This window comes from Saccopteryx leptura, chromosome 2 (genome assembly GCF_036850995.1).
Source record: "Saccopteryx leptura isolate mSacLep1 chromosome 2, mSacLep1_pri_phased_curated, whole genome shotgun sequence".
Taxonomy (NCBI): domain Eukaryota; kingdom Metazoa; phylum Chordata; class Mammalia; order Chiroptera; family Emballonuridae; genus Saccopteryx; species Saccopteryx leptura.
Window position 1 is genome coordinate 11,673,258 of NC_089504.1, and position 25,255 is coordinate 11,698,512.

Sequence of the window (25,255 nt, forward strand, 5' to 3'; positions counted from 1 at the left end):
GAGAAACAGATGGTCACTTCTCCTGTGTGCCTTGACTGGGAATCAAATCCAGGACTTCTATACACCAGGTTGACACTCTCCCACTGAGCCAACTGACCAGGGCCATCTATAACTTTTATAAATTAGATGAACAAATTTCTTAAAATATACAAACTACAAAAAGTGACTCAAGAAGAAATGAAAATACAGTCGTCTCTTGCCATATCATGGTTCACTTTTCACAGTCTCACTATATGGTGGATTTTTAAATTGTATATATCTAATTTTGTATCACAGATTTTTTGCTATATCACAGGATTTTATTGTATATAGATATTTTTCTGTTTATTATTTTTGCAGTAAAATAAGCATTTTCTAGCCTAAAAAATTGAAAACAATATAAAAATATAAAAACTATTAATTAAAACAAATAAAAGAATATTAGATCAAAATAAAGCCTTAAAATATAAATATATAAATAATAAATATAAGGTCATTACTTCATGTATTTTCACCTATTGGGGGGGAGGAGGTTCTGAAACCTAACTTCTATGATAGATGAGGGACCACTGTATAAAAATAACACTGTTTCTATTAAAGAAATTTGAATTCGTAATTAAAACTTTCTCACAAAGAAAATGCCGGCACAGATAACATCACCAGTTAATTCAACTACACATTTGTGGAAGCACTAATGCAATCTTATACTAACTTTTCAAAAGTTAGCAGGGAAAGGAACTCTGTCCACCTTGTTTTATGAGGACAGCATCACCCTGACATGAAAGACCAAATAAAGAATTTAAAAGGAAACTATTGACCAGTATACTTTATAAATACAGATGTACAAATCTTTAACAGAATATTAGCAAATCGAATCTAGCAGTATATAAAAAGGATAATACATCATGATCAAGTGAGTACAGATTGACTTAATATTTTAAATACATCAATGTGTTTTACCATATCAAGAGAGTAAGGAAGATAAATTATATCAAAACCTACGCCAAAAGTATTTTAGGAAGAATTCAATACCTGTTCATAATAAAAGCTCTTAGCAAACCAGGTTTCCTCGGTGTGATAAAGAACACCTGGGAAGAGCCCACAGCTAACATCACACTTAATGAAGAAAGACCGAATGCTTTCGCCACGTGAGAGAACAAAAGAGGATGTGCTCTTCCCATTTCTATTCAGCATTTAATGGAGGTTCTAACCAGTTTACTAAGACAAGAAAAATAAATAAGAGCCCTAAAGATTAGAAAGAAGGAAAAAAATGTCTTTTATCAGACACATGATCAGGTATATACAAAATCCTAAGGAGCCTCATAAATGAATTTAGCAAGTGTGCAGGATGAAGTCAGTATACGAAACCAAATGCATTTTTATATACTTATAGTGAGCAATTAAAAATGAAATTTAAAGTACCATTTAAAATAGCAAACAGAACACAAAATAATTAGGAATGAGTGTACCAAAATATGTGCAGTATTTGTATACTGAAAACTATACAACATGTCTGAGAAAAAATTTAAAAGACCTAAACAAATGGAGAGATATTCCATGTTTTGGATTAGAAAACTCAATATTTTTAAGATGTTAATTTTTTCTAAATTAATCTATAAATTTACTATAATCCCAACCCAAATTCCAGATGGCTTTAGAAGGGGGTAAAAATAAAATTGATGAGCCAACTTGAAAATATCTATGAATATGCAAAAGATCTAAATTAGCCAAGCCTGGCCTGTGGTGGCGCAGTGGAGAAAGCGCCGACTTGGAACGCTGAGGTCCCTGGTTCGAAAACCCAGGCTTGCCCGTCAAGGCACATATGACATACTACCAGCAACCAATGACAGCTAGATTGAAGCAACTACTTCTCGGCCCTATCCCCCATAAAATCAAGAAATAAAATATTAAAGAAAAAAAGAAAGAGCCAAAACAATGTTAAAAACAGAACGAAGTTGCAGGGCTTATAGTACCTATTTTCAAGAGTTACTATAAAAATATAGTAAATGTCAATGGACAGTATAGATAGACATACAGTTCAATAGAACAAAATAGGCTGTTCAGAAATGCTACTGGAACAATTGAATATCATATGGTAAAAAATGAATTTTTTACCTCGTGGATATATTGGTTCAAAATGAATTACAGACCTAAACATAGCCGTGTTGTGCCACAGCACGGCTAAAATAAAAGGACCATGCATTCTTCTGAATGTATATATTAAAGATATGTTTACTGTAAGACCAAGCAATCTCACCTGTAGGTATTCACTCAAGAAAATGAAACATAGACACATGTATGGGAACGTTTTTTAGCAGCTTTGCGCCTTATCACCAAACACTAGGAACAATCCAGATGTCCTTCCAGCTGCTGAATGTATGAGCAAACAGTGGTATGCTCATAAAATGGACTACTCCTTGTCAATAGAAAGAAACTATTGATCTATTCCACAAAATGGATGAATGTCACATGCTAAGTGGAAAAATCCATTGTAGGACATTCTGGAGTAGAGAAAACTATAGGGAAAGAAATCAGATGCGTGGTTGTCAGGAGTTGCGGTGATGGTTACATGGCTCTGTACACGTTCCTAAATTCATAGAACTTGCCACAAAAAGTGGTAAATCTTACTATATGTAAATCATACCTCAGTAAACCCAACATAAAACATTTTTGAAAGACTGACAGTACCAAATTGGAAGATGTGGCACAACTGACCTGAAAATCTCATCACTGATTATGGGAGCACAAAATGTTAAAATCACTTTGAAAAACAGTTTGGCAGGTTTCTATGAAGTTAAACCTACACCCACCATACAATCCAACAATCCCACTCCTAGATATTTATCCAAGAGAAATGAAAAAATATATCCAAACAGGTTTGGACATGAGTTTATGGCAGCTTAGTATATTACACTGAGCAGAAGAAGCCGGACACATGAGAATATGCTATTTGATTTTATTGACATAAAATTCTGGAAGGGAGAAAGCTAGTCTAAGAGTGGGTGAAAGCAGATCAGTGGTTGCCTTGGGTTGGGATGGAGAAGGCAGGAACTAACTAAAGGGCAACATGGCACATTATGGGTGGAGGGAATGTTCTGCTTCTTGATCGTGGTGGTGGTTACACAAAAGTAGACACTCATCAAAACTCACCGGACTGCACTTTTCAAATGTATGCATTCTATTGTATGTAAGTTATGACTGAATAAAGTTAAGTTTAAAAAAGAAGAAGCCTTAGAAATGAATTTTAAAAGGAGGTTTCAATACTGAGTAGCTTTCAGTTAACTGCATAATTTGCATACACTGGTTTACAAAGTATAATACATTCCTCACTCTGTATTACAGTAAAAAAAATGGAAAACCACTGATATATTGGGACCATTTCAATCATTGAAGTTTATGCCTCTTAATGTATGAGCTCCCATTTCAGTGTATGAGTACATATCATAGTATATTTGATCAATCCTCTCATAATAATTTCAAGTTTCACATTATTTTACACAGCAGTGTGATGGACATATCTGTAGCTAAATCTCTACAGCATTTAATTGAATTCCATGAATTCCTACAAGTAGAATTTCAGAATTATGGGTATATAAACATTTAAGGCTTTTAATACATAGTTTTAAATACCACTACCTCCCCAAAGATCAGACTGGTTTTTACTTTTATCAGTAAGATGTAAATTAGCACCTACTTTGGGGGGGGGGGGGAGTTAATTATATAATATATTAGTTTCTTCATTGAAATCCATGTGTAGATATCCTGATCTCCTGTGTTAAGAGTAAGTCGTTTAGACCCTGACCTTCCCTCCTGTACTGGGAAACTGGAGAGTTAGCCATGGCCCCCTAATTGCAGGCCGTGTCTTCAGTCTCATCTAACTCCAATCAGTTTGCTAGTCTTCATAAAATCAAGTCTTCCTTGACCCTCCTTCAGTAGTTAATGGCTCTGTCCTTTGTATTCTCAAAGCAGGCAGCACATCCTTCTGTTACAGCTCTAGTCATGTTATAGTGGCATTACTGTCCACTTGTGTCCTCTCTTCAGACCCCTCTAAGGCAGGCACTGAAAACTGTTTCTTCTTCATACTTGTGTCTGCCCCGAGTTCAGTGTGTAGCATGTATTCAACAGATGTGTACTGAGTGAATGACAGAGTCATGTTTAATTGTGACCCAAGGACCAGTTCAAATTACATTAAAACTGGACTATCCCCTGTAGCTGACTATCTTTGGGAGTCTGAAGGCAAAACTGGTTGCAAAGGGCCCAGATGCAAATAATTCCACAATGTGCTGCCCGTCCTCTGGAGTACCCCGGGCTCCAGGGTGCTGTCCTGTGAGTCAACAGTGCATTTGATCCCAGAAGCAGAAGGCTGGGTCTTAGAAGCTGTCTGGCTTGAGCAACCTGCCCTTCTGCAAAGTGTCTAATAGTAAACTTTGCAAGGAGAAAAAAACAAAAGCATTCTAGAAATGCCAATTGGAAGAAGTTGAAAATGCTGACTAGGGAGATGGGCAAGCTCTGATTATACTGAGTATCTTATATGAGTCTTTGTGTGGACATGCCTTGTAGTCTTAGTACTCCTTCTGCCACATGAAAGCATACATTGTTAGTATTCACTGACAGAATGTTTATTTGTTCAACAGAGGTTTCCTATGGGGAGATGCTGGTTAAAGGGGATAAGCTTTCAGTAATATGTTCTGAGCATCTAATATATCGCATAGTGACTACAGTCAATAATAATAATATAATAACAATAATAAAGATAACTGAAGTGATGGACATGTTAATTAGGTTAATTGTGGTGATTATTTCATGACATCTATATCAAATCATCACATTGTATACTTTAAATATGTACAGTTTTATTGCAGTAAAGCTTGAAAAAATACCTCGGGCATTTCCTGAGCACCTACTATGCACTGTGCTTTATGTTGGGGTTAGTGCATGTAGAGATGAGTAAGACGTGGACCTTACTCTCATCACCAAGCTAATGACTCTTGCTCACCAAGCTTGCCCACTTCTCAATCCCAGACCATTCTCTGCTGCAAAGGAAGGCACATTCTGGAACATGAATGTCACTTCCCCACTTAAACCCCTTGAATGAATGGTTCCTCATTTTCTTGTGGCTGAAATTTCAGCTCCAGAATGTGGCCCTTTCTGACCCAGTCTCTGCCTCCCTCTCCAGACCCTTCCCTGGCTGCCTTCCCACCACTAACTTTACACCGCACTCTGCTCCCGTCCCCTCCCCCGGCACTCTTGGTTCAGTATCCCAAGTGGCAAATTGATAGCCAGTTCAGGAACGGAGATTACCTTTCCAGGCAATGATTTTTTGGCTATGGGCTCAATGTGTTGGGCCTCAGGAACAGGGAGAATGTATAGAAAACAGTCAGTGTTCCTGGAAAAGGGAATGTGAGCATCCTGGGAGGCGGGAATGGAATGAATGGAGGCTGGAGGTGTGAACGCAGTGGATGTGTTTGGGCAGGGATTTGTTGTTCAGTCCAGCTGGAACACAGGGTGGGTAGTGGGAGGGACAAAGCATGAGACCAAAGAAGTAAACAAGAGGGACCAGACTGGGAATGGCCTTCCGTCATGAAAACAAGTTTGGACTTCATCATTTGGGCAGTGGGGAATCCACTGAGATAATTAAGCCAGGGAATGATGTGATAAGATCTGCATTACACTGAGTCCCAGACTGGGTGTTGAGTGCTGGATCCAGCCTCTTGTTGCTTCTGTTGTTTCGAGAATCTGGCCATAGCTTCCCCGCACCGCAAACTACTGATACTGGACTTGGGGTCAGGGGACAGTTTGTACAGAGAATTCTCACCAGTATCACCTATCACCAGTGTCCAATCTTTCCTCCCTCATCCTTTTAAAGGATTGGCTGCGGGTCTCCGTTCTGTGCTGGACCACTCTCCATGACGGTGTTCACTCCATGACTTACTCCTTTCAGGCAGGAAGGAAAGGAGCATCATGGCCCAGTGGGCCTTGCCCTGAGTGTGTGTGTATGATTTGTCAACAATCGAGCACTTTATGGGAGTTTATGGGACTTCATTAAAGACGCCGGAGCAGGAGCACTGTGGGACATCAGAAGAGACCTCAGCAATAAACCGCAGCTCCAAGCTTTGGAATGCAGTAAATGTTTAAGAGACTTCCTTCCTTTCATTACTGAATTTTACTTTTTACTTTTATACCAGTAAAGAGTTGTGTTTTAATGGTTGAAATTTCTTGATTCCGTTTTCCCCAGGTCTGTTTAAAAGCTACATTTTATCTTTGAGGATGTTTGGCTCGTGGTGGAGGAAGTGCTGCCAGCAAATTCAATTAACTGGCAGAGCTCGCAGATATTGTACACGGGTTTCTTTTTTTCTTCTTTTTCGCAACTGCTACATAAACACAGCTGGGTTTAATATTTGTCGTAACAAAGATTTAACTTGAATCATTTTACTCCGGTAATTAATGCTTGGAATATCGGCTACTTTTTCGTTGGTTTGTAATCCTCTGCATTTCTTTATACTGGCTATCTAGATAATGAAGTGTGCTCCTCTAGGTCTTTGCCCTGCCTTAAAACTGCTTAATATTTGGCCGTTCCCACTAGAGAGCAGATGCTTTTCTTTGAAGAATTGAATATCTGTCAGCTCTCTTATGCATCATGTGTTTGGAACTGTAAGTGGATCAAGTTGTTCATCACAGCAGGGACACTGTGAAACACATCTATTATACACAATTCCCACCCCCCTTCCTGTATTTTTTTTTTCTCTACAGAGGAGGTGGAGATGCTCAGATCCCCTTGGGAGATATCTCACTCTGTGGACGTGTCCATGTGATCCGGCATGGATCCGGCCGGGCCGCGTCCCTAAGCATGGAAACCCACAGCCTTTCAGCCAAGATTGTTGCCGAGACAAATCCTGCTTTTATCTGTGTAAACACCAGGCACTTCATTAGCTCCCAAGTTTGGGTCACTAAATAAACCCACTAGGCTTAGCATAATGAGTGACATTTCTGTAATTGATGCTCTAGAAAATGTTAATTGTGAGCCTATTATTCTCTTTTATGCTAAAATAATGGCATGGGTAGTTTGGCTTTGGGGTTGAGCTAGCATGGAAGAATAGTCACCATCCATTAGGCTCCTACTGTGTGCAGCCACTTCAATTAATGCATCGAAAATCTTGACATTAATCTACATGACAAACCTGCAAAAAGGGAGGGGAGGTTTACTTTACCACCCCTTTTTTTATAGAGAGATGAAGAGGTTAAATAACTTGAATAACTTGCCTAAAGGCATCCAGCTAAAAGCAGCTGAGTCAGGATTTGAACTCAGTTCTGTCAGAACCCAGAGTAAATCAACATACTGTTTGTTGGGTATTGTACCCTCATACTCAGGGGTTGCGACACATTCATTCATTGGCTAATCAGTCAATGCATTGCTTTATTACATGTGTTTATTACAGGCTGCCATTGCTCCATTTGAGTTCTCCCATTCCATGGCAAGTCTCAGGTCAGCTGGCTTTGAACAGTTTGTATCCGTGTAAATCTGAACCGGTGGTGATTTGAAGTCCTTCATTTAGTTTTGCTTTTTCTATCAGAACTCAATGCAAATACAATCCAGCTGCCCCAAACCTACCATTTTCTTGCAGTTTTCGTTTTGCATATATTTCAATCCCTAGATTCGGCTTTGAACCGACAGCTAAAAAATCCAAATCCAAGTAGTTCCCTTTGTCAACATAGCTTTGAAAAGCAAGTCTTGATGTTCCTGCTGTGATACGTTCAGCTTCTGGGCCTCAGATAGTAGTGCTGAGGGAGAAATGCATTTTGGTGCATTTTTAATAGATAACATTCAATTTGCAGGAGTCGTTATGAGACATTCACATGTCTGACTGAAATACCACTTATCTATAGAATTAATTATAGTTCAATGGAAAGGTGGCTTTTGCTCTCAAAGAATGTCATTAGTCTCTCTTGATAAACTTTAGTTATGATTAAGTTGAGTCTCCTTCCATATACTTTTCATTAGAACCAAGCATGGTATCCCGGTTCATTAGAAATAGAGCTACCCCTTTAGTTTTGATTTTCTATACATTTTGTTGTTGAAAGATTTGGGTGGTTTTTTTTAAATTGGTAGAGAATATGTTGTTAAAAAAACACGTATAACTTTCCTTTTGCAAGTGCATATCTGTTTTTTCAAAGGTAACTTACATTTTTATTTTGTGCATTGTGTGTTTGCAAGAGAATGGTTCTCGGTTTATTCATGTTGACAACTGAAAAGCCTTAGACCTAATTAAAAGAATTTCCTCGAGCACCTTTACTGAACCATTTCATTACGCGGCTCTGCACAGATTGCGTTGTGAGACATGGTGATAGTTTAAATCTGACCTTTACACTTAAACTGCCAGAACTATGGGCGAGAAAACCCTTCTTTGAAAATACGCCCAAGATCATACATATATAGGCATCCGTGCACGCACATATTTGGTTAGAAATAATCTTTTTATTGAATGACCACCTAATAATTTAAATACACATTTACTTTGAGCTCAGATCTTATAGTTTCATTTAGCTTGGGCAGATTTTCAGCCGCATTAGGAAAGAGTGTGTGTGTGTGTGTGTGTGTGTGTGTGTGTGTGTGTGTGTGTGTGTGTGTCTTGAAGCTAAATTGTTTTATAGGGAAAACAAAGACAATCTCACTTCCTCTGGGGGAAAAAGTATTTGGAGGAAGGTGAATTTTACAAATAAAACACGGAAAAGTCTTTGCCATGTGAGTTTCAGCCTGAGGTACAGAGGTGTGGCTCACACACATGGGGTGGGGTGGCGTGTACGAGTTTTGGGGAGTCTCCTCCTGATCTTTGTTTGGCAGATAGTGGGAGTGGGCCCTTTTGTTTCCATTTTAAAATTGTATTTTTTTTCCTCCAAGAATACCATCCTAAGGACTTGATAGTTTGTTCATAGGCTGCCCGACAAAGCCATTATAGCATATAGTAAAGTAGCCCTCACACAATGAAAATTAATCCTTTTGTCTGACAAAAAAGCTGCTTAGAATTTTAACGCTTGCCTCTGACTTTCTGACTTAATACTCAGCCCACAAGATGTCGGGAGAGAGAGTGGGAGCAAGGACCTGGGCCCCTAGGGTCACAGCCAGCTCCAGCTCGGAGAGCCGCGTGACTAGCCCAGTCCCCTGTCCCCCCGTGGAGAACCAGTGTCTTTGAGGGAAAATGGGATGCAGGAGAAGCAATTAAAGCCAACCGGGGTCAAGGTACAACTGTGTTCTCAAGAAACAGAAAAGTAAGGAATGAGGGAAGCAATAATGGGAGAGATGTTAAGTTGGAAAAAAATAAACCAGTATCATGGACAATCCTAATTTGCCAGTCTAAGAAATTCTGGCAGCAGTTAGAAATAATAGAACAGCACACACTTTGGAGCAGACAGACTTGGGCTTGACTTGGGCCTCTTCCGCTTGCTGCACTAGCTGTATGACAGGGCTGAGGCTCACTGTTCCTTATCTGTGCTGTGGGGAGCTGTACCTGCCTATTCCGGTGGTTCTGTGGGGAGCTGTACCTGCCTATTCCGGTGGTTCTGTGGGGAGCTGTACCTGCCTATTCCGGTGGTTCTATGGGGAACTGTACCTGCCTATCTCGGTGGTTCTGTGGGGACTGTACCTGCCTATTCCGGTGGTGCTGTGGGGAGCTGTACCTGCCTATCCCGGTGGTTCTGTGGGGAACTGTACCTGCCTATTCCTTACCTGTGCTGTGGGGAGCTGTACCTGCCTATCCCGGTGGTTCTGTGGGGAGCTGTACCTGCCTATTCCGGTGGTTCTGTGGGGAGCTGTACCTGCCTATTCCTTACCTGTGCTGTGGGGAGCTGTACCTGCCTATTCCTTACCTGTGCTGTGGGGAACTGTGCCTGCCTATTCCTTACCTGTGCTGTGGGGAACTGTACCTGCCTATCCCGGTGGTTCTGTGGGGAGCTGTACCTGCCTATTCCTTACCTGTGCTGTGGGGAACTGTACCTGCCTATCCCGGTGGTTCTGTGGGGAGCTGTACCTGCCTATTCCTTACCTGTGCTGTGGGGAGCTGTACCTGCCTATCCCGGTGGTTCTGTGGGGAGCTGTACCTGCCTATCCCGGTGGTTCTGTGGGGAGCTGTACCTGCCTATTCCTTACCTGTGCTGTGGGGAGCTGTACCTGCCTATTCCTTACCTGTGCTGTGGGGAACTGTACCTGCCTATTCCGGTTGTGCTGTGGGGAACTGTACCTGCCTATTCCGGTTGTGCTGTGGGGAACTGTGCCTGCCTATTCCGGTTGTGCTGTGGGGAACTGTACCTGCCTATTCCGGTGGTTCTGAAGGTTTCTATACAATGCTGGGTGTCAAAACACCTGCTGTGGCATTTGGTACCTTGTGGGATGCTCCATAAATGCTCGTTCCTGTGTCTTTCTCCTGGTAAGTTTCTGGTTTTCCCAGAAACCGATGCTGAGAAAGAGAGCAGGTGGGGTTGTCTTTATAGACCAAGAATTTTCACTTTAAATTTGAGGCGAGAACGAACTCAAGCACAGGTGGGTAACACTATGCTCGTGTGAAGGTAGCAGAGGGAGCTGTTGTAAACGTGCCCCTGAGGACAGGAAAACAGGCCATGAGTAGCCCCTTCTCCACTCTGCCAACCCGGACATTCTCTGGAGAGCATAGAACAAAGCCTCGGTGCCTGCTTTGTTCAGGAAAGGAAGACGCAATTTGCTGTAGTCCTTCAGGGCCATTTTTTAAAGGGGGAAAGAAACTGTGATTCTATTGCCCCCTCCCAGCTGCTGCTGTGTATTTGAATTGTCCCCCCCACACACACACAAAAAAAAAAACCCTTTAAACTCCAATTCTGACACTGAGCAATTAATGCACCTCCAGGGCAGAGAAGTGGGGCCCCTGCCCAGGCTGACTCAAGTCAGACGTTTAGAAGAACTGTCTCTCTACTTGAAGTACACCGCACTGAGGATGTTGACGGTCCTTGCCTTGCTAAAACACACAGCATCGTAGAAGAGACAGACATATATTGGCTTGTTAGAAAATGCATTGTTACTCATCACTGTGTGTCCCTGACGGAAAGGTACAGCGAGAGTGTAAAATGGGGCACTCGGTCTATTCTGAGGGGGTCGAACTGAGGAAGCAATATTTGAGCCGAGATCTGAAGGAGGTATAGTACCTGATCTTGGGCCTGGTGCTGTCCAATACAGTAGCCACTATCCCTGTGTGACTCTTTAAATTGATTTAAATTAAATAAAATTTAAAAATTCAATTTCTCAGTCACACTCACCACATTTCAAGTGCTCGGTTGCAGCTGCCTCAGTGAACAACACATATGACAGATTATTTGCAAGTCCTGTGGGACAGTGCTGAAATCTAGGGGGTGATGGTGGCAAGAGCTCACCAAACAGAAGTGCAGCCAATTCAAAGGCCTGGGGTGTGCAGGAGCCAGTGTGGCTGGAGCCCCGAGGGCGTGGCTAAGCCGTGGTGGGGATGCAGGAACCTGGCATCTGAAAGAGGCTGTGGCCAAATCACTGGAGGCGGGCCAGGCTGAGACTTAAAGACTTCATCTTCGAGCAGTAGGGAAGCTGCCGAATGACCTTAGGGTGGCAGCACTGACGGAGAGATGAGTGGGGGTCTGAGCAGTGGATAGGTGGACAGAATGCTGTCCTTATTCTCCCCGCCCTCCCCTGCAGATTGCAACCAAGTGATAAGTAATTCTGTATTTGTTGAGTGACAGTGTGAATTGCAAGGGTTATTTTCATTCTTGTGGGGAGGAAGAGATGTAAACTTCTGGTTGTATAGAAGGCTAAGTAAGCTAACTCGGGGCTGGTCTGGGGGAGCTTGACTGCAGCAGGAGCCGGGCCCCGGTGCTGCACAGCTCTGTCCCCAGCTCACCCTCAGCACGGGGCCTGCAAAGATGGGCGTTCACCAGAGGCACAGACTAATGGGCCCTGAGAAAGCTCTGGTGACAGGATGTCACAGAAAATCAGAGGCTTTTTTTTTATTAGAGGGGTTTTGTTAGAGAGTGGGATAAAGACTATCGCAGGCTTAGGGATGCCTCTGAAATGGAAGAGAAGACAACATTGGAAACGGAGCTTGAGCCAAGCCCATGGAAGGCCTGGAATGAATGATTGTGGCCTTATATTAGTTACCATTATGGAACCACTGACTGTTAGAGGAAGGGAGTGATAAGTTTCAACCTGTTGTTTTAGGAAGATAGTTCAATGCAAAGGATGGATTAGACCAGAAGAAAATGGAGGAAGGGCCACCAGTTGAAAGACTGTTGCAGTGGTCCAGGTAAAAGATGAAACCTGAACTAATGACAAAAGCTAGGCAATTCGCCACATCCCTTATCCCTTTTACGTCCATTATATTTCAGTCCTCACAGTCCATGTTTGTTGCACATACCTCATTTTACAGTGAAATTGTAGCTCAGAAAGGCTAAGAGGTTGAGAAGCCAGGTTTCTGATCTTAGACTTTAGCTTATGTGATTTGAGCTCTACATTTTCCTGCCAGTGGAATGCAGGGGGTAGAAGAGCAGGTGAGCCGAGACCCTGAGAGGTAGGAGCCTACAGTGACCAGGTAAAACTGGAGCCGGGTGCAGGGGGGGCGGGGATGGGGAATACTGCATTTGTTATTGGACATGTTGCATGTGCAGTGTTGTATAAGACTTGTCTAATTGTCCCCTTTAACTTGTTCAGCGCCCACACATTTGTTTTCCTTGCAATTTCGGTTGCATGTTGACGGACTTCTGCAGAAGGGGGAAAGAATGAATGTCAGTTTCTCCGTTTCTCCCCCAACCCTTCCCAAATGAGACCACTTTTTTCTAATGATCGAATGTGATCCTAGAGTTGCCTCCCGGCAGAGAGTAAGTGCTTTGCAAGATGTCAAAACACGCGCTCATCTATTCTTTCATGCAGCAGAAACTGCTGGATGGCTGCATTGGACCTTCTGGGGACTCAGGGTCTGGCAGGAAGGGCGGCGGACACTGCCGGTCACCAAGGAATCACCACTGCCATCCCAGGGGCCCAGCACGGTGTCCTTAGACAGGGCTAACACAGATGAGGGGACATCTGACTTCCGTCTGTCCCTTAACCCAAGGCAATGTTTGACTAATAAAGAAAACTATCTCATTTAAATTCTTTATTATAAAAGTAATGTGCTTTTTTTTTTTATAAAGGATAATTAAAACAAGCAAAAGTTCATAAAATAGGAAGTATCTCTGCCTGGTTAACGCTTGATACATTGCATGTTAGATATATACTCCCTACATGTACATATATAATTCGTAAATGCTTCATGCTGTATGTATTCGCAGTTTGCGTGTGTTGTCCCATTTGGCAATATTTTGTGGACATCTTTTCATGTCAGTTTACAGAGTGCGTCCACATTCTTTTTAGCTGCGCGGTAGTTCATTGAGAGGATGTGGTGTAATGTACTTAATCGGCCCCACCGATTGATGCTTAGCCTTTCAGAGGGTGAAGAGATGTTCACAAGCAGGACCGGAAGGGACAAGGGACAGCTCCATCTGCATTGTTAGCATGTGTATGGGCTGAAAAGCTGTGGGTGTTCTAGACAGAAATTCAGAATCAGTCAAGTAAGACCTTAGCTGGGGCTGCAGGAAGCAAGGCTGAGCGGGGAGAGCCTCACAGGCCACGCAGAGGAGCTGGGATGGTTCCTGAAGGTGCTGGTGGCCGGGTGAGGGGGCACTGAAGGACTCGGGGGGGGGGGAGGTTCTGAAGTGATCAAATTCATGTTCTCCTGAGATGACTAGACATCTCCGGTGGGTGGCAGTGAGGGGAAGCTGGAGACAGAGAGCCCACCTATGAAACTGCTACACCAGTCTGGGCCAGAGAGGGTGGGGAGCTGAGTGGCACAGGGCCAGGGCCACGGGCTCTGAAAGGAGACGCAGGTTCAGGACATGTTTAGGGTGGTGTTGATGATATGTGAGAATGGTGATGGAAGAGGAAAGAGAAGTAGGGAATCCAGGATCTGAACCGGGCAGGAAGACTGGGTGGGTGTTGCTGCAGCAACCACAATGGAGAAGCTGATGAAGCAACCCCGCTGTCTCCCCTTTGTTTGCTGTCTGCCTCCTGTAATCCATCCTTGGCATTTCCATCACCCCAACTTAAGCCTGATGAACCCCGATGCTAGTGATTGGATCAGGACCTCCAGGAGGACTCAGCATGTCCAGCTTTAGATGTCTGACTGTGGGTTATTTTAGCCTTAGATTTCCAAGGACAAAACGCTACCTCCAGTTATCAGATGCGCATATACTTGAAGTTTCCAAGTTTGAAGTGCTGACAGAAGCTTCTCCTTGTCGCAGGGTGAGGGGAGGTCTTCAGAAGTCTTGGCCTAAGTGGTCACAGGGGCGCTAGGAGCCCAGGACTACTTGGCCAGCTTCAGACCAGCTGGGCGGGCAGGAAGGCACTCACTCCCATTTGTTCAGTTACCATCTGCGACCACCTCTTTGTGTAAAATGGTAATGAGGCCATTAGGAGAGGCTCACCTGAAGTGCAGCCTGTGAATCCAAGGTAATTAAACACCTCCCGAATGAACGGGAAAGGCCGGGAAGGTTAAGTGAGGAATAATCTGCAGCACAGGTGGCCTGAGGCCTTTGAGAAGCCAGAAGAAGAGACAGTGGCTTGTGCCATTTCAAAGGATGGGAATGTCACCCTGGTCCCTAGGAGGGGGAGTATTTTTATTACCTGGGAGGGTGGGGAGTGGGCAATATTTTTAATGTCTTGACAGAGCATGTGTCTTTTTAGCATTACTGTTGCAAGTTGGAAGTCCATGGCAGAATCTGCCTGGTGTCAGGTGGCCTGTGTTGCTCCTCATGGCTGCCCACCACTGTGCAGTCAGGGCTCGTATGACCCAGAATAGGGGAGGTCACAATAAACCGGGTGTTTACATCCAGATATTGAGACAAAGTCCAAACTGCTTCCAGAAGAAAAGTGCTCTCCTTGGCCTGCCTCCCGAAAGAGATGGGGTGGCCACCCTCTCACCGCACATTTCTGGCCCTTCTGACTTATCAGAGGAGGTTGCCAGTCCTTCCCACATTCAGGCGACTGTCCAAACATGGAGCATACCCCTCAGCCACAGCACAGGATTTTTCCCTCGGTACTCAGTGAACGCTTACAGACGGCCTGCTCTGTGATAAGCACTGTGTCCCTTGTGTCCTTTTGGCCACACCTGTATATTTATAGCAGCATTACTTATAATAGCCAAGAAGTAGAAACAACCCAGATGCCCATCAACTGATGATTAAATAAATAAAATGTGGTATATCCATGCCATGGAATATTATTCAGCTGTGAAAAAGAATGACGTATTGGTGCGGTATTTCCCCATGTATAAGACATATCGTTCCCTGAAAAATCTGGGATCTAAACACTGGGCACATCTTATACAGTGGTTGTAGTTTTTAAATTGCATTTCCCATTTTTTTGCACTTGTTTTTGCACTCATTATTGAAGACAGTAATTCATCATCAGACACATGAGGACAAGCTAATGGATGGGAGTTTTGACAGTGATGAGGAGTTATATGAATTTTATGATGAATAAAACTTGAGTTCAATAACTTTATGTAATACATTTTTTTCCATATTTTGGGCCCCAAAATTAAGGTGTGTCTTATACATGGGAGTGTCTTATACACGGGGAAGTACAGTAAATGCTGTAACGTGGAGAAACCTGGCTCACAATGAGCATTATCCTTAGTGAAAGAAGCCAGTCACAAATGATTACATACATCTTGTACAGTTGCACTTATATGAACTGTCTAGAACAGGGAAATCTACAGAGACAGAAAGTGGATTAATGGTTACCTAGGACTGGAGTGAGGGAGGCGGGGAGGGGGAGGGTTGGGGGAGAATAAAGAGGGACTACCGATAAGATGAGCCTTCTTTTGGAAGGGGGAAATGATGAACATATACTGGAATTAGATAGTAGTCTTTGATGTACAACCTTGTCAATAAAGAAACCACTGAACTATATACTTGAAATGAATGAATGTTATGGTGTGTAAGATATATCTTAATAAGATATCAAAATCCCTTATCAGAAGCTTAGTAATAAGAAATAATGTTCATGGAGCCTTTCTAAAGGTATATGTAGCCCATCCCAGATTAGTGATTCTTAACAGTTTCTTGGTTTATTTTAGTTTGATTCTCAGGCACCTTTAGGGTTCTGAGGAAAGCTATGGAACCTATGCCCCCCAGAATGATCATCACTCATTCATAATAAAAATTTTAGATGATTCATGGACTAGCTGAATCTGATTTTCTATTTTATTCTTAAATTTTACCATTAAATAATGTCAAGCCAGTGGATAGTCCTTGATCTAAGCGCCTGATTCCTGAAACGTGCCCGTGACATGTCACCTGCATGCCTCAAACAGTCATGAGCTTTACATTTCTCTCAAGATGAAGGAAAAACTCCTTGGTGTGCTCATAAGCTCTTCTGACCCCTGCTGCCACCTCACTCTAAGCCATGTTCCCCTCATTTGCTCCTCGAAGACACGGCCCTTTCTATTTTCTGAACTCCTCACCCAGGGTCTTTGCAAATGCTGTTCCCTGTGTTTGGTACACTGTTCCTCCCCGCTTGGCCGAGGTGACTCCTTCAACCATCCTTCAGGTCTCAGTCCATGTGTTTCACTCCAGGAAGCCATCCTTGACCTCCTTGGCGAGCTCTATTACAAGCTTGTCACAGTAGCAATGTCTCAGTACTGATGTCTTCTTCACAAGAGTGTAAGGTTAATGAGGGCAGAGCTATGTCTGGTTTTGTTCCCCACTGAGTCTTTAACACCGAACACAGTCCCGAGCATGGCAGCAATGATGATTATTTGTTAAGTAAATTAAAGATTCGAGGCTACCACAATGCACAGTTCCAGGGGCACGTTTCACATAGAACACGTGTGAAGGGTGTGCCCGGAAGGTGTGCAGTATGGCAGCCTGAGATGAATAAAGGGCACATTAGAAACAAACCCGGAAGCTTGGTGCTGTCTCTGATGTTAGGGGCAACAGCAACCACGTCGTAGTCACCCCTGCATTGAGGACTCATAGGACAATCTCAGTTCTCACTTTCAGGAAAATCTGTGTTCAGTTGGGTAGCGAGTTTGTTTGTACTACACAGACCCAAGGAATCTCACAACTTCTTGTGTGTCCATTTTTGCTTTGACCACTAGAAGGTTCTTAAGTCAAAAATTCATTTCTAGCCACCATATAAGACCTCAGGGCTTAGCTTTTATGTTTGAAATCTATTCCTGGCTACTTTTCCCATTGCCATTGCTCTCTTCCTTGTTTTGTTTTAACATGTGAGTGCTTATCTATAAACATCCACTATTCCTTTAGAGCTTGGTTTTCAATTGTTTGAGTATAAGTGTGAGCTATATGATAACATTTATTAATTTATTGTATATAATAAAGATTAAGTATTACATAAATGTGATTTATTTCTAATATTTGAAAATAATTTGAAGAGGGAATGGAATTGGAACTAAAAATCTTAGTGTAGTTTTGGGTCAGTTGACAATGCTTCCATTCATATCCCAACTGGGCTACTTCTTAGGTTTGTTCCTAGGCATGTCATTTAATCTCTCTGAGACTGTTTCACCCTTGTAAAATGGAAACACAAATGTCTTCCTTGCAGGACTATTGAAAGAATTAAATTAGAGTTTTCTCTGGAGCACTTACTTGGCACATTGTAACTGCTTAGAAAGTGGTTTTGTTTCCTGATGGGTGGTGATGCAGTAGATAAAATGTTGACTTGGAATGCCAAGGCCCTCAGCTTAAGCCCAGGGTCACCAGCTCAATCCCAAGGTCACCGACTCAAGGCCGGGGTTGCTGGCTTGAGCAATGGGGTCATTAACATGATCCCAAGGTCACTGGCTTGAGCCCAGGGATGATGCTTGAGCCCAAGGTGTCCAGTTCAATCCCCAGTCAAGGCACATATAAGAAGCAGTAAGTGCACAGCGAAGTGGAAGAATGGGTTGATGCTTATGTCTCTCTCTCTCTCTCTCTCTCTCTCTCTTTCTCTCTCATTTGTGTTTTTATTAGATATGCTCTAATAGAAGCAACATTCATTTAAATGTCAAAAACCTGCCTTAATACTACATGTATTTTTGCTCTCCCAGTAGCGTAGGTATTGAGTCGATCCCCGACCTGGGATTTTCTAGAGCTCTGAGCCAGCCCTCCTCCTCCGACCCTGCCCTCAACCTGTGTCTCCTTTCTCTCGGTCACCAGATCTCTTCACTGAAGAACCGGCTGAAGAAGGTCTCCACAACTACTGGCGATGGTGTGGCCAGAGCCTTCCTCAAGGCCCAGGCCGCTTTCTTCGGCAGCTACCGAAATGCTCTGAAAATTGAGCCAGTAAGTAACTTCTTGGCATGTTCTAAATCATGTTTGGTCAGAGCTAAGAAATACACCTTGGACCACCAAAACCCGCAGTTCGCCTGGTTGTTGAATTCACCTAGAAGCGGTTGTATGTATGTGTGGTGGGGGCCAGGGAGTGTCTTCCCTGTGTCCTGCCTCTTAGCACGTGGAGGCCAGGCAGCCATGTGCAAAGCGCTGACTGTTCTGTGACTGCTGAGGCCCCTCCCGTCCCTGGACAGCAGCCCACCTCTGGGTCAATGCCGTGCCAGCCATCACACGCTGCTCTCTCTGAGGAGCTGTGGTAAAACAGGTAGTGATGACCATCTCCATTTTACAATGCAGAAACTGAGGCTTAGAGAAGAGATGTGACTTCCTAAGCAGTGGAAGGGCCAGTTGGTCCCCAAGGCCATGATTTCCCACTGGGCCTCACTCCCCTTTTCCGGTATAGGGACCTCGTCCCCACACTTGAGAAAGTGAAGCATCCTGGGGATTCAGGTCCTAGAGGTCCCCGCAGTGGTCTCAGTGTGAGTGACTGTGAAGTCTGCTGAGCAGTGGGGCGATGCGGGTCCACCTCCATGGCCCCTCAGCCTTTCTGAGCCCCCATTGCCTCATTCATGTCCCCGGCCGGTCCTATGAGGTCAGTAGTCACTGTTAGGGCATGAAGGCATCAGGTCAACCCTAAAACCAATGAAAGTGCCAACTCTCCCAGCTTTACTAAGAAGCTTCCATCTGAGGCCCCTCTATTCCGCCTACTTTCGGCCAAGGAGAATGAGAAGTTGGCCGGGGGCCTGGGTCACTCTATGTGAGAGAGAGCGTGGCAGGGGAACTTCGCTGAGAGCCCTTTTTCTCAGGAACACAGCTCCCTCCCCCTGAGCAGGTGAGTGGTGGTGGCCACAGCCACCAGCCTGGTTGGAGTGGGTCGTGCTGCCTGTGGGGTAAAGATGTTATCTGTTGCTATGTCTCCGCCACGTGTCTGAGAGAAACAGAGAATAACAGCAGACACCATGTTCTCCCTTCAGCTGGACACGCCCTGTGTGACGTGCCCAGGGCAGCAGTGTGCAGGGCACAGTGGCCGGATGCCACTACTTTTCTTGTTCCTCATCTCCCGTCAACACTCAGCCTGACTTTCTAGGCCACCTCAGCTTCGGGCGAGGTCATGGTCACATAACATGTGGTGCTCTCTCTTACTGCTTCCTAAGAAATGCTTTCCTCGGGTCCTCTGGAGCCCTCAGTTTAAAGCAAGTTCCCCATGTCCTGTTTGTCTCTAGGTGAGGTGACTCTGGGTCTTTGCCCTCATTTTGGGCTCAGCAAAGCCAGATGAGTTTGAGGTGGTTTTGAGAGCTGGTATAAATCAAGGAAAATACTGTTGTTTTCCCGTCTGTAGAATGAGGAGACAGCTGGCTTGGTCCTTTCCTTGGGATGCTGAGAACTAACATATGAAATGTTTCCCCTCTTACAATGGTTGCCCCGTGTATCTCTAGAATCCAGAGGCTGTTGAATCGTGGCACATATTGCCGGGTATGTGATCAGGGCACAAGTTGCTCCTCTAGAGTAGCTCACAGCTGTACTTGCACTTGGCTCTGAAAGGCGCAGGATTTAAGGACGGAAGCTCTGAGTTTAAAGCCTGTCTCTCTATTTCTAAGTTGTACAACCTTGAGCCTGCCACTTAATCTCTTTGAACTTAGGTTCCTTCACCTGTGAAAGAAGAATACCTATCATTCTACCTCTCTAGGTGGTAATAAGGTCAAATGTGTTATAAAACATAGAAAAAGTGAAACTTGACTTTGGTCTGATGGGTAAGATTTTGGAGAAGAAAGACAAAATCCCTTCCTGTGGGGAGTGTGGGGTGAGCTGAGTGGGCCAGAGACCCTGTCGGCCAGATTGTCAGGGGTCAGGGATCCGGGCAGGGAGGTGGTGCTGCAGGCGAGCTTGGAGCCTTAGACGCGAGGCTGGCAGTGTGCACTTCACCCTGCAGGGAGGGTCAGCTTTGGGGCAGTAACGCAGTGTGACTGTGTCATGTTTGGGCAGTAACACAGTGATGGAGACAAAGGACAAGAAATGTCAGAACGTCTCCCAGATTTGGACCTGGGAGAGGATGATGCTGCTCGAAGGAGCAAAAGGGAAAGCTTAGTGCAAAGGTGCTCCCAGTAGCAGGATTTATGATGTAACAACCTGGACCAGACCAAGTAAGTGTCCACCGTCGGCAGCTGGTTAAGGACATGCACACAACAGAATCCTATGGAGCAATTAAAAGTAGCTCTTGAGGGTCAGATGATGGGTTGGTTGTAAACATGGTGCATTTCATTGAGTCTAAGCTGCTGTTCAGTCATAAGATGTACCATTATTTCATGTACCATTAGGAAAGAGAAAAGTGTGCAGCCAATTATAATTGAAGGTGCCATCAACAGTGAGACACACAGAGGTGTTACAATGTGAAGAAGGTTGTGTCTTAGAATCACTGAAATCTGCCAGATCTGTCCTGCTTTCGGTCCCATTCATCTGTGCCGGAATGGCTCTTTTCTATCAAGCCAAGAGGGAAGCCAGAGGGCCTAAAATTTTCTGACCAAGCATCATCACCATGTTGCCAGATGGTTTTTAAACCATAGATTTAATGCTAGCCAATTCCTCTCATCCAAAAAATAGGATAACAACACTTGCCATACAAGATTGTATGAGGGATTGATTAAAATAATGACCGCAGGGCACATGAGAGCCCAAGAAAGGGTGAGGGGTATGGGGTACTGGCCACATGGGGGTGGGGCGAGGCATGGTGACTTGGATGAGCCTCCCAAGGTGGCAAGCATCTAGTGCTGAGGGGACAGGGCTGCCTCCCCAGGCCACTTGTCCTTTGTTGTTTCTCATATTATAAAACACCTGCTCTTGGTAAGAAATGTTTAAAGTAACAGAGGGCTTGACATGAGAAAACACCCATAATCCTATCATCTGGAGTTAAGATAGCATGTTAGCAGGTTTCTACCTAAGTTCTAGGATTTTTTGGGTTCTTTTTTGTTTTATTTGGTTTTGTTTTGGGTTTTTAATTTTAGGCAGTTGAGAAATTACTGGCAAAGCAACCCAGTCCCCAGTTTTTTTTGGTTTGGCCTTTTAGTACATTGTAAGCATTTATTCATGTCATGTAAAAATTCTTCTTATTCATCGTTTATAATGATGAATCCCACATATCCCACCAGGTGACTGCAGTGGCTCGCTCCCTTGGCTGTGGGTCAGGATCACCTGTGGGGCTCTTAGATGGGCACCCAGACCCCTCACACAGAGACTTTTATCAGGTTCTTGCATTCGGAAACAAGTTCCGAGCCCACCACACCATCCAACGCGGGTCCTTGCCTTTGTCAGTCGCCTTTCACTTTAAACCACACTGTGATGAACCTTTCGTACATCTTCATGCCCACTCTGAATTACTTCCTTAGGCAAAAACCCTGACCGGGTGACTGGGTCAAAGGATCAAGTGCATTGAAGGCATTTGATATGTGTAAGATGAGGGGAAAAGATGGCGGCCAGAGCAGGTGGTGGCCGATGGGAACATCTTGGAGACAGCTTGTCGGGCAGGGTCCAAGCAGCAGCCGGCAGTGGGAGAACAGTCCAGTGGAGGTTTTGTGGGGTGCCACACCCCGTGTGCTGTGTGGCTCCCCCACTCCCAGCCAGTGGGGGCAGTCATGAGCCTCTGGTCACTGCAGAGTCACAGAGGTTCGCTTTTTTACTACATGAAACGTGACAGACTCGCCCGTGCCCCTTCCCACTCTGGTCCTGGAGCAGCTCGCTGCCGCTCAGCTGTGAGGGGTCCCAGCCCCAGCCCGAGGGGCAAGGTGGGCAGCTCCACTCCATGGCCCAGGGCTCGCTTGAGAGTTTCAGCTCCTCGGTCTTTTTTTATTTCTTTCCTACTGGACGGAAAAATTCAAAATGCAGCTGATGGAAGGCCTGTTTTTTGCCCCTTCCCCAAAGGGAAGAGGAAGGTGGCCCTTTTGCTGAGGCCCAGCCAAGTGCCAGGAGCCGGGCTGCTCCCTGCAGCCCTGTCCTCTGCTGGGGGTCCCCTGCCTGTCCTGTGGAGGGAAGAACTGGTGGTGTCCCTCTCCGGGGCCAAGGGACTGGTTTCACAGGCTCTCCTGAGGGTCAAAAAGTGAGATGGGAAGGGTGTCCAGCAACAGCCACATCTGCTCGCTCCGAGCGACTCGGATCTCAGGTCCCTCCCAGTTGCTTCACCTGCAATCTTGGTAGTTTCCCATCACTGCCCCTTATGGTCCATTTTACAGATGGGAGGCAGAGGCAGAGATCGCGGGTTACTCCCTGGTGGCAGGAGAGCCAGGAGGCAGACTCCGGTCGGCCCAGCTCCAGTGTCCAGCTCCTTCCGCCACACGTTCCTGCCTATCTTTGTTCTGCTTTCCACATGGTCCACTATTGTGACTCTTTCTCCGTGTCCCCAGCACCAGGCATGAGTCATGGCATAGTGTAGGCACCAGTGAGTATCTCTGGGAACAGTGGATGGAAGGGTAGGTGAAAGAAATAACAGGGAAGTGTGCGAGGCTGGGGGCTGGCCCTTGGCCTCTGCTCAGTGTGTACACATTGCTGCCTGTCCTCTTTTTAGGCTTTGGGTTGCTCTGCCTGGCAGAGGGGAAAGTGTCTGCAAATCACAGGGCATGTGACCCATTTTTCAGTCACCCGGAGAATATCAGGTGCAAAGCCCAAGATATTTAACAATATCAGCCAAGCCAACTTGTTCATCTCCACTTAAATGACAGAACCACAAGCAGCCAGGCAGCTAGCTCCATTTGGAAAAACCCCCTTTATCCATGTCAAGCAGCAGCCCAGGCTGCAGCTCATTTATTTAGGCCTTTCTTGCTCTCTGACACGCCTCCTAGCAGTTGCCAGGCAACTCTGGGAGTAGCAGTGTGTGTTAGGGATTAACTAGTTAGGGCTGGGGTCCTTTTTGGCAAGAAGGGGATAAAAGACAAATGATTTTAATTGCTAGGCCAGCGATCCTTCCTCAGCTTGGTAGATTGCAACTTTTGGAGGATGTATATAGCAGTGTGGTTCTTGAATCTACCTTGAAAGTTCCCCTTTCTCCTGCCTATGGAGAACAAATGAATTTTAACAAGAATCTTACTTTTACTTCTCCTTTGTTTAAAACTATTTCATCATGAAATCTGAATAAGATGAGCCCACTGCCCTCTCTTTGAAAGACATTTCATAGCACCATAGCCTTAGTTTTAAAGAACTTTCAAAAATAGACTTATGTCTTCTAATTTCATCCCTTTTTCCTCTGTTCAGAGTTTCTTATTTCATAGCTCATGTTGCATGGAGTTGTCTTAAGACAGTGCACGTGAAGGTGCCTGTCCCCATGCCTGTCCACTGCAGGTGCTGGGTGGCTTGGATCAGAAAGCGGAGCTGGTGATATTGGTGCTCTCCGATGAGTCCTGTTCTGTGCCGGTGCCTGAGGGAAGGCCGGGTAGATGGAGCGCACTGAGAGTCAAGTTGTTTCTTTGGCAAGCTCGCATGGCTCTCGCTGGGCCATCCTGCTGGCTGGGCATCCCCAGGCTGGATGTTGTAGAGCCCCTGCCGCAGGGAGGGAATGCTGGGCTGGGGGCATTCAACCGTCAGGACGTCTGTGAGCGGGGGGGTGCCGGCCACAGCCAGCCCCTCCGCTCCTGCAGGCTCTGTGCAGCTCAAGAGCCCAGCTTCCAGATTCAGCTCTGGGCATGCTGGCATCCTCTACCTTACAGCCCCTGATTTTGCACATGATTCTGCTGAGTCATATTTATCCACCTAAAACCCCTTGAAGACAGAAAAGTTAAGAAAAGAGCAGATTGATAGCCCAGCTTTCAAGCATGAACGGACAAGGCTGTGTTGGAGCAGGTCGGGAAAACACCACACATATCTGTCTCGTGGTTGAGTAACACCATTGATCTCATGATTTTAAAAGAACAACAACTATATTTGTATATGTTTTTAGTGTAACAGGCAACAGAAAAACATTTACAAACTAGAAAAAACTAAAAATCACCATAGTCCCACTGAACTAACAAGAGTATCTCAACTACCTTTTGTACATTTAATTATTTTTCATTATGCAAAGTGTTTATATAGCTGCTATCAAATCAAGGGAAATGTTTCTCCTCTGTTCAACATTTCATCCTGTGCATTTTTACATGGCTGCAGAATATTTTATCAAGTAAAGATACTATAATTTCTGTAACCACTTGTTCATGTGGGACATTTAGATAGTTTCCAATCTTTTGGTGTTATAACTAATACTGAACTGAACATCTTTATGAATAAAGCTTTGAAATGCTGTATTTCAAAGCCTTCCGAGTAGAGAAATGCAGGTCCGCATGCAGGAGCCTGACTGGGTGCCAACCTGTCCCGGCATGGCAAGGAAGCATATTATCTCTGACTCCGCCCTGGAGAAGCTCAGAACGGAAAGAGTCAAGGGCCCTTCCCAGGGTGCGCTCCCTGCCCTCCGTATAGGCAGGCAAAGGACACCCGGAACATACATGCGGGGAATTACTAATTTGTCCATGCCTCCATCTGGTGCTAAGAAGAAGGTTTGAGAAATCTTAAAACAATAGGTACAGTACAGCAAGACAAGAGGAAGTGGGGAAAGCAGGAAAAGGGAGCCGGATGGAGCCGAGAGGGCGTGCGTGTACCCCTGTGCCGCTCTGAGACTCCCACAGGCTGGGACGGCAGAGCTGGGAATTGAACCCATGCTCGTGCTGGAGCCCATGCTTTAAAAAAGAAATTGTGGTGAAAGATATATATAACATAAAATTTTCTATTTTCACCAATGTTAAGTATATAATTCAATGGCGTTAATTACATTCACAGTGTCGTCTGACAGAAACTCTGTATCCATGAAGCAATAGCTCCCCATTCAGCCTTCCCCATAGCCCTTGGTGGCCTATAA

General features: G+C 44.8%; 1 protein-coding gene across 8 annotated transcripts in view; it reads left to right on the plus strand.

The window, feature by feature from the left end:
- Positions 1-25,255, plus strand: part of DENND1A (DENN domain containing 1A) — a 486,566-nt gene that overhangs the window by 311,267 nt on the left and 150,044 nt on the right. For all 8 annotated transcript variants that reach the window (XM_066367202.1, XM_066367200.1, XM_066367201.1 and 5 more), the window contains one exon: positions 18,214-18,339. In XM_066367202.1, coding sequence (XP_066223299.1) covers positions 18,214-18,339 — 126 coding nt within the window. The remainder of the gene's footprint in view (positions 1-18,213; positions 18,340-25,255) is intronic.